The sequence below is a fragment of the Euleptes europaea genome, chromosome 3 (genome assembly GCF_029931775.1).
Source record: "Euleptes europaea isolate rEulEur1 chromosome 3, rEulEur1.hap1, whole genome shotgun sequence".
Lineage (NCBI taxonomy): Eukaryota > Metazoa > Chordata > Lepidosauria > Squamata > Sphaerodactylidae > Euleptes > Euleptes europaea.
Genome location: NC_079314.1, coordinates 3909986 through 3922645, shown reverse-complemented (window position 1 = coordinate 3922645; position 12660 = coordinate 3909986). Strand labels below are relative to the sequence as shown.

Genomic DNA, 12660 nt, shown 5'->3' with positions numbered 1-12660 from the left:
ACCCAAAGTTACTGTGACCCCTTATCTCTGTATGCAGACAGCTACGGGACACAGTACAAGAGAAACAGCCACAGTATCTACTTCGGATTTAACCTGACCCAGATCCAAGGTACCCTTCAGATTCCTGACCTTCTCTACCGGGCTGAGCTGAGAATGCTGCGGGCTTCCGGATCTGGACAAGTGACTCTGCAGCAGCGGGTGGAGCTTTATCAGGTGTGAAGGGGGGGCAAGGAAAGTGGGCAGTGTGGTACTTAATTCCTAAATAAAATGTTGCTTGGGCTCAAGCACGCTTGGAAATTCCCCTAGCTGATCAAAAAACTTAAATGTAATTCTAGGTAAGCCAGAACTGGTGTCGGTAATTAATTGGTAAGAGGGGGGAAAGTACTCTGTGTATGCTCTGAGACACCATCTTTTTTTTAAATATCCAGGGCTGATTTCTTGCAGGAGCTGGGGATATCAAACGAGACTGTCTCAAATTCAGCTCCCAAAGAGAGTTTGAATGGCGTTCATTCAATACCAAGGGGGGCGGGGAGAGGTTAAAAATTAAATTTCTGATTTTTCTGACCCAAAAGATTTCTAATTCAGATTTTTAAAAAATCTTAACCTATGTTCAGTCTTCACTGCACCCAGATAATCTGTGCAAATGATAATTCTTTCCAAGAATGTTTGCATGCAGTATAGGCTGGACTTAAAGTTTTTGCAGAATTTGGGAGACATAAGTGCTGTGAGTAACCAAGGGTGGGGGGAGAGAAGGGGCTGTGTTGGAAGGAACTGAAGGTCAGTCGAGGATCTAGAATTCTGTAGGCTTTGCCTGTGTTTCTGCTATGAGAACAACGTTCGTTGAAAATGAAACGCAAAGTTCAGTCTTCCAGGGATGAAATAATATATTCTCTCTGGATTCACAAGAGAGGAACTGTTCTAGGCGTGTATGGTAGGTTGGGAACGCAGTCCTGCTCTTTGACTGTCTCCTCCCAACTTTTTTCCTTTTCTTTTTAGCAACAGTACCTGTCTATCAACAGCAGTGACTCCTTCTGGGAATACCTGGATGGGCGTACAGTCAGGGTGACGGCTGAGAAGGAATGGCTCTCCTTCGACGTTACCACTGTCCTACGGATCTGGCTCGGAAGTAACAGTGAGTTCAAGAGGCACGGAACTGGGGGTGGGGGTGGGGGTAGGTCTGATAGAGAGATTACGGTACTTCTGAGGCTTAAGTACTTGGCTCATCATCATCATCATCATCATCATAATTCTGCATCAAGTAGCCTAATTCTCCAAACAGAATAGGCTATTGTCAGGCCTGTATCTCTCAGTTGGTTTCGTTTTCTCAGCAACTAGCCCTCAAGAATTGTTTGCATTCTTTTGGACTCTTTGATGCTGCCAGTAGTCCGTGGGAATCTCGGTGCCTTTGTATTGTTTGTAATTTGTAATCTCTGAAGCTGTACTGTGCTGTTGAGTGCTTTTTTCAATTCTTTTATATTATCAAGTGCAAGCCAGTTTGCCCCATTGCTGTCTTAGTTTCCCTATGCGCTGCTAACCTTTGTGACCAGTAAAACCAGCTTCTTTGGACAACTTCGTCTCCTGTTGTGGTTTGTGGTTCTCGTTAGGCCAAGAGCTCACATTAAGACAGCAATCAAAAATTTCTTTCATCTGTCAGGCTGGAGCCCCGGAGGGTTTGCCTGCCACTCGGATGGGAGCAAAGGCAGTGCTCTCCGAGTGATCCAACCGTGGCTGGAGCCCTGTGTGGTTCGCCCCGGGCCCGGTGGATCTGATCCCCGGGTAGCGGGTTCCTGCTGGGAGCCCTGGAAGGTTTCCATCCGTGGTCCCTTCCATTGGGAACGCCGACTGACGACCCCGAACTTGTACGGGACGTTATAGCTGAGCTACATCGAACCGACGCAGAGGTCAACCGCTTGACTGGACTTGTTCGAGCTCAGTGGCGTTCCCTTTCCTCAACGGTCCCTTGGACGTCTGACACTGCGGATACCCGCGCCTGCCAAGATCTCCAAACCCTTGACTGGTTGGTGGAAGATGCTCGATTGGCAGCTGAGGATTTACAATTGTTGACTAGCCTGTTGGCCGGTCTCACTACTTGTGAAACTCACCCGACTTTGACCGTGGTCCCGATCCGCTCTGTCAACATGGCGACCCCGGTCACACCATCCCCCGAGCTGTGCCAAATGGAGGCCAAAGCGATAGCCACGCGAGTGACTGCCCTTTTCCAGGGCCACACTGCGGCCACTATTTCAGTGGCAGAACTTACCAAACACCTCGCCCCCGATTTCGGTGCAAATGCAGCGGCCTTGGCGGTACAGATCCAACCGATGCTGGACCTGCAGGATCAACGCGCTGAGCTCCTCTACACTTTGGAACAGGAGGCCCTTCCACTCGTTACTGCGGCCCTGGCCGCCAAGCTGGCAGCCGACCTGGACCTGGCTGATCGCAAGCAAGCACAGGAGCAAGCGCGGGCGGCGGCTGAGGCTGAAGCGAAAGCTCGGGCAGAGCAGGAGGAGAGGGAGCGCTTAACCCTCGAAAGGGGACCGGAGCGGTGCGCGTCCCCGACAGCCCGGAGGCTATGAATTACCCCCATTCTTCCCGTCTTTCGTCCCGTCTCGTAGTGTTCAACGAACCCGCAGGCTGGCGGGGACCTTGCCCGAGAGATCGGATAATTCCGACAAAGAGGACTTATATACGGGAGAATCTCTTTGGGCCACTGGTTTGTGGTCCAGCCAGTCCCGCCGGACTAGCGGTGCTGGCAATGAGATGTTTTTACTGCGCAACCAAAATATGGGCCTTATGGAACAGGTGGCACGTTTGCAAGATCAACTGGCGTTAGTACTCAAGGACAATGACCAATTACAACGGGCTCAAACTGTGCCCGCTACCCCCGTTCCCGTGATACCGCAGCAACCGCCACAACAACCAGCTGCTCCGGTGGTTCCTCCTGGCGGTTGCCCCGCAGCTCCTGGAGGGGGCCCCGTCGCGCCTGGTGGGGGACCCATAGTTCCAGGCGGAGGTCCCGCAGCCCCTGGCGGGGGGCCCGTAGCTCCGGGCGGCGGCCCCGTTGCACCCGGGAGAGTGCCTGTCGTACCTGCTTTACCAGGAATTCCAGCCCCTGGATACCCGCCTGTGCCCCCAATGCCCTGGAGACCGCCAAAACTGAAAGTTACTTATGACGGCTCTGTAGAAACCTTACCCCACTTCTTACATCATGTGGATAGTTATATGAGGGAGCACAGACAAATCTTCCCAACCGAAGACAGTCGTGTTCGCTTCGTTGCCTCTCTGTTGACAGATAAAGCGGCCGACTGGATGATCCTCCAGTTTGATACGCTGTCCCGCTCCATTCGTTCTCTCGACAATTTTATGTTCGCCTTGTGACGACGCTTCGAGGATCCCTTCATGGGAGAGAGAGCCAAAGCGGAACTTCTACAACTCAAGCAGGGTTCCTCTCCAGTTCGGGAGTTTGCTGATGAATTCCAACAACTCGCGAGTAAGGTAGTGGACTGGCCTGAAGCTACCCTTATCCACTACTTTCGCGAGGCATTGCACCCAGACATTTTGAACTGGTCTTATATGCGAGGCGACCCAGATACCCTTGAGGACTGGATTTTTCTGGCTGAGGAAGTTGAAAGCCGCCGGCGGTTTGTGTCGCTAGTCCGAAATAGGGCTAAGGAAAAGGGTGGACAAAAACCACCCACCAAACCTTTGACTCCCAACCCGCGGAGACCAACCCGGCTCCCTTTGGATCGCGAGTCTCGTTTCCAAAGAGGAGCTTGTCTCGTTTGCGGGGGTATGGGTCATTTTGCAGTGGCTTGCCCTCAGCGCCCAGAAACCACTCGCCCGAACATACCGCCCTGAGCTCGAGGACGACCTCAACGCAGAGGCACCGCGGCCGCCCGCAGCACAGCGCCGGGACAACCCACACCCTCTGTACTTCACGTCGAGGAATCGCCCAACCTCCCTGCACCCATCGACCCCTAGGGTCCCGGATTACAAGTGCCCCAGTGGGGGACAGCTCTCTTTCGTCCGACGAGGATAATCAATGGAATTGCCCAGCTCTGACCCTGGAATCCCCTCTTGATCTGTCAAAAAACGGATACGGTCTGTGGTGAGTGGAGCCCCCACAGACCCCTGCAGAATCTTCTGCTAAACCCAAGGCTCCTGTCATGGTGAGTGAAGTTAAAAATACTGTTTATGTGGACATAGTGTTACAACACTATAAAAAGGGTCCCCAATTGTGTGTTAAGGCGCTTATAGACTCCGGCTGCGGATGCACTTTAATCAATGAGGCCACGTTTGTAGCCCTAAACGTCAAATCTGAGGACCTACCAGCCCCCGTCCAATTCGCCCAAATGGACGGTAGCCATTTCAAAGGAGGACCAGTCGACCGTCGCACACAGGGAGTGGCGATGGGTATCGGTTCCCATTGGGAGCAGATAGACTTTACCATAGCTCCCATCCGATACGAGGTTGTTTTGGGGATTAATTGGCTAAAAGGTCACAGTCCCTATATAGACTGGGAAGCCGACACCATTACGTTTACCAATCCTAAATGCGAACAGCACCGGCGTGAAATCGCGGTCGTACCTCCACCCGCTCCAGCCTTCATCTCCGATACCCCGTTGCTGACACCATTGCTCGAGGTGTACCGAGACTTTGAAGATGTTTTTGATATTAAAGAATGCAATGCTTTGCCTCCCCACCGTACCACAGACTGTGCAATAGAAGTAGTAAAAGAGCAAGATTTACCCTATGAGCGTTTCCGAACGTACTGTATTACGAGACTTTTTGGATAAAAATCTTGCTCGAGGGTTCATCCGGCAATCGAATGCTCCCAACTCAGCCCCTGCCTTCTTCGTCCGAAAGAAGGAGGGTGATTTACGTTTGTGCATAGACTTCCGAAAACTCAATGCAGTTACCCAAGCCAACGCCTATCCCATACCATTGATCTCAGACATTTTGGGACAATTACAAGAGGGGCGCATTTTCACCAAGTTAGACTTGGTTGAAGCTTATTACCGGGTCCGGATTCGTGAGGGGGACGAACCACTTACAGCCTTCTCTAGCTGTTTCGGGATGTATGAATTTCTTGTGATGCCTTTCGGGTTAAAGGGGCCCCCGGGGGTCTTCATGCAACTCATTAATGAAATCCTCCATGATTTACTATATCATGGCGTGGTGGTTTATCTGGATGACATCCTTATCTATTCTAAATCCATGGATGAACACGTTGCTCTGGTCAAAGAAGTGTTGCAACGTCTACGCACTCACCAGCTCTATTCAAAGCTGTCTAAATGCGAGTTTCACCAAGAACAAGTAACCTTCTTGGGGTACATTATTTCCCATCGAGGTCTCAGCATGGACCCTGCTAAAGTTCAATCAGTACTTGATTGGACTCCTCCCACCACCCGTAAACAGGTGCAACAATTTCTAGGCTTTGCTAATTTTTACCGCGGTTTCATTCCCAACTTTGCTCAAGTGGCGCTACCAATCACAGACCTTCTGAAAACAAAGGGTAAAGGGGTCTCTGCCACGTTACCTACCGCCAAAATACAGTGGACTGATCAATGCCAATCTGCTTTTGAAACCCTCAAGCAGCTTTTCACTTCTGAACCTGTGCTACAGCATCCCAACCCAAACCAAATGTTTATTGTGCAAGTTGATGCGTTCGATGTAGCCATGGGAGGGGCACTTCTCCAAAGAGGACCAGACGGTCTTCTTCACCCCTGTGCTTATTTTTCAAAAAAAATTGCGCACGCCCAACTGAACTGGCCCATTTGGGAGAAAGAGGCATCGGCCGTCCATCATGCTCTTACTTTATGGAGGCAGTTTTTGGAGGGATCCAGGGTCCCCTTTGAGGTCTGGACCGATCACAAAAGTCTAGCTGCCCTCACGGGGACCCATAAACTGTCCGCTAAACAGCAGCGTCGGGCGGACTTCTTTGCTCAATTCCGATTTGTTCTTAAACATGTGCCCGGGAAGCAAAACTTGCTTGCTGATGCCCTTTCCAGGTTGCCTCAATACCCAGTAAAGATTGAGCGTCCTACTGACTCTTTATTCACCCCGGCACACAGAGGAGCGCTGCCCGTACTAGCCGTGCAGACTCGATCCCAAACTCTGCCCCAATCTCAGACCCGAGCAGTAATCAGCAAAGTATCGAGCACTAAACAGCTGGCTCCCTCACCAGACCCACTCGGGCCGCCTGTCAAGTTGGCCCGCCTTTTTGTGTCACATGTTTTCCGTTTGCATTCCTTCCCACGTAAGATAATTTGCGACCGTGGAAGTAGCTACGTGGCTAAATTTTGGAAAACTTTTCTCAAGTTGGTGGGGGTGGAGCAGGTCTCTCTAGCGCTTATCACCCCCAGACGGATGGGCAAACTGAACGAGTCAATGCTGTGTTGGAATGTTATTTGCGTTGTTATGTCAATTACCATCAAGATGATTGGGTTGAACTGTTGCCCTTTGCAGAGTATGCTTACAATAATGCTGTACACCAATCTACAGGTTTCAGCCCTTTCTATGCTGTGTATGGTCAGGATTTCGGTCCTATTGCTCCTGTAGAGGTAACTGAGGGGGAGGGAGACTCCGATATAGCCTATTGGACTCACACTCTCCGTACCACCTGGTTAGTGAAAAACCTAGACAAAGCCAAACGCAAATATAAAGCCCAGGCAGATAAGCATCGCTCTCCCAGCAAGGACTTTCAGATTGGTGACTTAGTGTATCTTTCCACCAAAAACCTACGGTCCACTCGCCCTTGCCATAAACTCAGTGCCAAGTACGTGGGGCCATATCCCGTTGCCCGGATAATTAACCCCGTCACTGTTGAACTGACTCTCCCTAAAACCTTGAGGCATATCCACCCAGTCTTCCATGTCAGCCTCCTCAAGCCTCATGTCGCTTCCTTGGATTGGCACCCAGAATCGCCTCCTGAGCAACCTGTGATGGTGGGGGGGAGGAGCATTTTGAAGTGTCAAAGATCCTGGACTCCCGTATACAGCATGGTTCTCTACAATATCTGATTCGTTGGAAACACTTCCCCCCTGCCTATGATGAATGGGTGCGTGCACGGGATGTCTCCGCCCCTCACTTGGTGCACGCCTTCCACACCGCCTACCCCGACAAACTGTCCCCCTTGCAGGACGGGAGGGGGTCTTAAGGGGGGCAGAATGTCAGGCCTGTATCTCTCAGTTGGTTTCGTTTTCCCAGCAACTAGCCCTCAAGGATTGTTTGCATTCTTTTGGACTCTTTGATGCTGCCAGTAGTTCGTGGGAATCACGGTGCCTTTGTACTGTTTGTAATTTGTAATCTCTGAAGCTGTACTGTGCTGTTGAGTGCTTTTTTCAAGGCTTTTATATTATCAAGTGCAAGCCAGTTTGCCCCATTGCTGTCTTAGTTTCCCTGTGCGCTGCTAACCTTTGTGACCAGTAAAACAAGCTTCTTTGGACAACTTCGTCTCCTGTTGTGGTTTGTGGTTCTCGTTAGGCCAAGAGCTCACAGCTTTGCAGAGTAATACCAGAGTGGAGCTGTTAAAAAGTGAACTCCCTGATCCCGGAAGGAGCGTTAATGAGCCACTGCCAGGGTGGACTAAGACCTATTGTTGGACTAAGCATGTTGGACTAAAACCTGTGAGACCTGGGTTCAAATTCCCACCCTGCCATCAAGCTTATGTGGGCCAACCATTCTCTCTTTCTCTCTCTGTTAGCTGCACCTAACTCGCAGGGTAGTTGCGCGAGCAGTACTGGCAGGAGGTGAACCAGGTATGCCACTCTGAGCTTCCTGGAGGGCGGGCAGGTTTTAGAAATGGATAGATAGGTACCCCACTTCATCAGATGTGTGAAATGTGTTTTCGTTTGTCAGAAATACATATGCATGAGTACAAGGAGAAAATTGAGAGGGGGGGATGGTGGTGGTGGGGATACGTTCTTACAAAGGGTCTGTTCTGGAAGAGTGATCGATTTCTGCCAGCTGAGGACAACGCCGCACATTTAAAGAAGTGGGATGTGGCTCATGAAAGTTTCCGAAGCTGGGTATCCAAGGTTGGGTAGAATAATATATGTGTATATATATAATTAATGAAAATATAATTTATTGGAAGCTCAATGTCTAGATTAAAATTATTAAAAAACGTTAAAATAACACAATGGCATTTCCTGAGGTTGATGTCTCTAACCACATGCCAGACGCATTTCGGCCTATTTGGCCTTCATCAGTGGTCAATTAAAACCCATGTAAAATCTGCACACATTTACAGAAATATATACATACACAAACAGTTAAATCAAACCAGGCATGCGTCTGGCATGTGCTTCCAATAAATTATATTTTCATTAATTATATATATATATTATTCTACCCAACCTTGGGTACCCAGCTTCTGTTTTCTAGGTTGGATTTTATTCCCCTCTTTTTTCTTCTATCATGAAAGTTTCCACCACAGTGAATCCAGCTCCATGGTAGAGCATCTGCTTGGCATGTAGAAAATCTCAGCTTCAGCCCCTAGCATCTCCCGTTAAAAGGACCAGGTGGTAGGGAATGTGAAGGATCTTTACCTGAGAACCTAGAGAGCCATTTTTTGCCAGAGTAGACAAGACTGACCTCACTAGACCAAGGCTCTGGCTCTGGATAGGGCAGTGACATGTTTAATCTTAGGGCTAAAAAAGAATACAAACCCAGCAGAGAGCAGACAGGATTAGAATCTTTCTCCCTGCAGAGCTAGCTTTATCCTTGTGGGGAGCTTGTGTGTGTGCATGTGTGTGTGATTCAGAAAAAAATGAGATCTTCCCTGTCTGCTAATGGAAGTGAATACCATCCATTTTACCACCTCATTCAGCTGTATGCGTTGCTCCCGCTGGCGCCACATGTGGTAGATTTCCTCCAAAGAAGTGCTGCAATACTTATTGCTTCAGGGCTCAGAGATGTAGGGCAACCTCTCCCTGGTTTTGCTTGTGCCGGAGGTGGGAGATAAAGGCGGAAAACACAATGCTGCAACCTGCTGAGTCGGCAGGCCGTGCCCTGGGTGTGCTGCCACTTCGTGTTTTGGAAGAGGTGAATCAAAAGGAGTGCAGGAGTGCGCCACGCCTATCTCAGCTCTTTTCTGCAGAGGTTACTGGAATTGGGTTGGAGGCAAAAAGGAAAAGAGAAAGGCAAGGATCAAGTGATGAGCATGTAATTTCCAAAGCACAAGGTGTTGGCTCTGGAGATGGCTTGGCATTTGTGCCAATGTGGTGTAGTGGTTAAGAGTGGTGGACTCTAATCTGGAGAACCAGGTTCAATTCCCCACTTATCCACGTGAGTGGCAGACTCTAATCTGGTCAACTGATAGGGCTGCCAGATGGGTGGCTCCAGATGGCTCTGGAGCGGCGGCCGTGTGCATGTGTGGGCGCACGCACATGACGACAGCACTTCCGGTTTTACTTCCAGAAGCATCACATCACCCCGGCTGCTTTAACACTCAAACCGCCCAAACCCCCTCCCAAAAATTGAGGGTTTGAGTGTTAAATCTGCTGCGGTGGTGCGGCGCTTCCAGAAGTAAAACCGGAAGTGCCATCATTGAGTGCGCGCACCCACAGCTACCCGAGCCCTGCCCCCAAAAACCTCCTGCTGATCAGGAGGGGGGAACCTGGAAATCCTATCAACTGGGTTTGTTTCCCTGCTCCTCCACATGAAGCCAGCTGGGCGACCTTGGGCCAGTCACAGTTCTCTTCAAGCTCTTGCAGCCTCACCGACCTCACAAGGGTCCTGTTCTGGTGGGGAAGGTGATTGATGCTCCTTAAAGGTAGAGAAAAGTGAGGTATAAAAATCCACTCTTTCCTTAATGTCTCAGGCAGACTGACCGTTAGGGTTGCCAACCTCCAGGTTGTTATTAATACCACTACTTTATAATCATTGTGTCTAGCTTGTGAAGTGCTGTTTCTAGTTTGCTGAACCTCCAGGTACTAGCTGGAGATCTCCCGCTATTACAACTGATCTCCAGCTGACAGAGATCAGTTCACCTGAAGAAAATGGCTGGTATGGCAATGAGACTCTATGGCATTGAAGTCCTTCTCCTCCCCAAACCCCGCCCTCTTCAGGCTCCACCCCAAAAATCTCCAGGTATTTCCTAACCCAGAGCAGGCAACTCTACTGACCACCTTTTTTGTTATTTCTGAACAACCTGTTCTGATGTTTGTGTGTGTGTGTGTGGGGGGGGGTTGTTAGTTTATATTAATAAAAGGAGATAATTTTTTAAACTGCAAAACTGCTCCTGTGGTGGAGGCAGGAGAGCTTCTGAAGCCAAGAGACATGATGTGGGCTTTGGTTTCAAACTTGCACAAACTGTTTAGGTTCTTCCACCCTTCAGAACTAACCCCCAGAACCAAAAGGTTCATTTGGGCACTTCAGGAGTGGCCAAAGGTCACATTGGTCATTTACGCATGGTTGCTTTAACCTCCTTTATTTCCCATTTCAGCCAGGATCAAAGTCACCCAGGCTGGGGGAAACCGTATGCATTGGCTGGAATGATCAGGGACAAAACTGTGTGCTACTCGAACCATGAATACAGAAAAACAAGCTCAAATCAAGTCCCACCCCTTTAAATGCTGCTCTGTAATTGGCTGACTTCACAGTACTCACCCTGAGAGAAGATTTCCTTCCCCCCAGACTCAACTGCAGCATAAAAAAGCATTTTAAGAACAAAAAACAAAAAATTGAGCAATCTGAAAGAAGGGGGGGGGAATCCAAGCCTCGTTTTAAAAAAGCCTTTCTTTTGCTCAGAAAGAGCTCCGAGGTAGAAGACGATTGTAGTAGGAATATATGCACCTAACGAAGGAAAAGCTAAATTTTATGGACAACTACATGAACTGATTTCTCAGTATGCAAAGGATCAGATTCTTTTGATGGGCGATTTCAATGGTGTTACTCTCCCAATTTTGGATAAAAAATCAAAAGCAAAAGATGAAAACGAAGGATGTTTACCTAAAACTTTCTTCACCATGGCTTCAGAATTGGAAATACAAGACATCTGGAGAACAATGAATACAACGGCTAAAGAATATACTTTTTATTCAGCGAGACACGACTCACACTCCAGAATAGACATGACATGGGCTAGTAAATCTATTTTCACGCAACTACGTAAAATCCAAATTGTACCAAGAACTTTTTCTGATCATAATCCAGTTACATTTGAATGGAACAATAAACAAGCATTTAGATGGCGACTAAATGATAAACTTTTGAAGGATAACAAGATTCAAAAAGAACTACAGGACTTAATTAAAGATTTCTTTGAAATTAACCTTAATGGGGAAACTTCGCTGAATACAGTTTGGGATGCATTTAAAGCTGTTCTAAGAGGATTTATGATACAGAAACACACAGCCTGGAAGAAAACTCAACTACAATTTACCAATAATATACTTTGGGAGCTACAAAATTTGGAGCAAAAACTGGTTATGGCCTTACATGAAGAAGAGAAAAATGACGTACAAATGAAGATTTCTGTATCTAAACACCAACTAAATTTGATAATAATGGAGGAAATGAACAAAAATTTAAAATCTGCTAAACAAAAATACTTTGAACATGCTAATAAACCTGGAAAATTTTTGGCGACCCAACTGAAAGACTCATTTCAAAAGAAGATTATAACAAAAATTCAATCCGCTAAAGGACCAGTTTATACAACTACGGATATACAAAAAGAATTTGTTTCATTCTATACTAAGTTATATCAGAAAGAAAATATCTCAAAAAAGAAAATAGACAAATTTTCAATACAGATGAATGTCCTTTCAAAGCCCCAACAAGAATGGATAGATGCACCAATTACAAAGGATGAAATACAAGAAGCAATAATGAAACAAAAAACGGACAAGACACCAGGACCAGATGGAATAACTGCACTATTTTATAAAACATTTAGTGACAATTTAGTGAACTTTTTTGTATTACTTTGTAATACAATTTTGGATAAGGGAGCATCCCCAGAGACTTGGTCACATGCATTTATATCGTTGATACCTAAGGAAGGAAGAGATCCAGAAAAAACTTCAAATTATAGACCTATCTCGCTGTTAAATGTGGATTATAAGATTTATGCTTCGGTCTTATCGAATAGGATAAAGCATTTTATTAAGGACCTTGTACATGAAGACCAAGCAGGTTTTGTTCCAGGAAGGCAAATTAAAGATAATATAAGAGTTTTATTAGATACATTGGAATATTATGACCAGAATATTCAACAAACGGCGGCCTTTGTATTTTTGGATGCAGAGAAAGCCTTTGATATGGTCTCATGGGACTTTATGAAAAAGATATTGGAAAAATTAAATTTTGTAGACCGTTTCTTGAGAGGTATATCGGCCATATATACATCCCAACAGGCAAAAATTCTGGTGAATGAATCGATGTCCGACAACTGCGCAATCAAGAAAGGAACCAGACAAGGATGTCCTCTGTCTCCATTATTATTTTTGTTGGTGTTGGAATCACTATGCTGTAAGCTAAGGAGTATGGAGGACATTCGCTGATTAAAAATTAAAAAACATGAATTCAAATTGAGAGCATTCGCGGATGATCTTCTGTTAATCTTGGAGAATCCAACACAATCAATGAAGATACTGTTGGAAACTTTGGACGATTTTGGAAATGTATCGGGATTTAAAGTTAACCAAGAAA

General features: G+C 47.2%; 1 protein-coding gene across 1 annotated transcript in view; it reads left to right on the top strand.

Moving 5' to 3' along the window:
- Window positions 1-12660, top strand: part of TGFB1 (transforming growth factor beta 1) — a 37163-nt gene that overhangs the window by 10270 nt on the left and 14233 nt on the right. Inside the window, exons 2-3 of the mRNA XM_056845735.1 lie at window positions 38-213; window positions 997-1132. Of these exons, the coding sequence (XP_056701713.1) occupies window positions 38-213; window positions 997-1132 (312 nt within the window). The remainder of the gene's footprint in view (window positions 1-37; window positions 214-996; window positions 1133-12660) is intronic.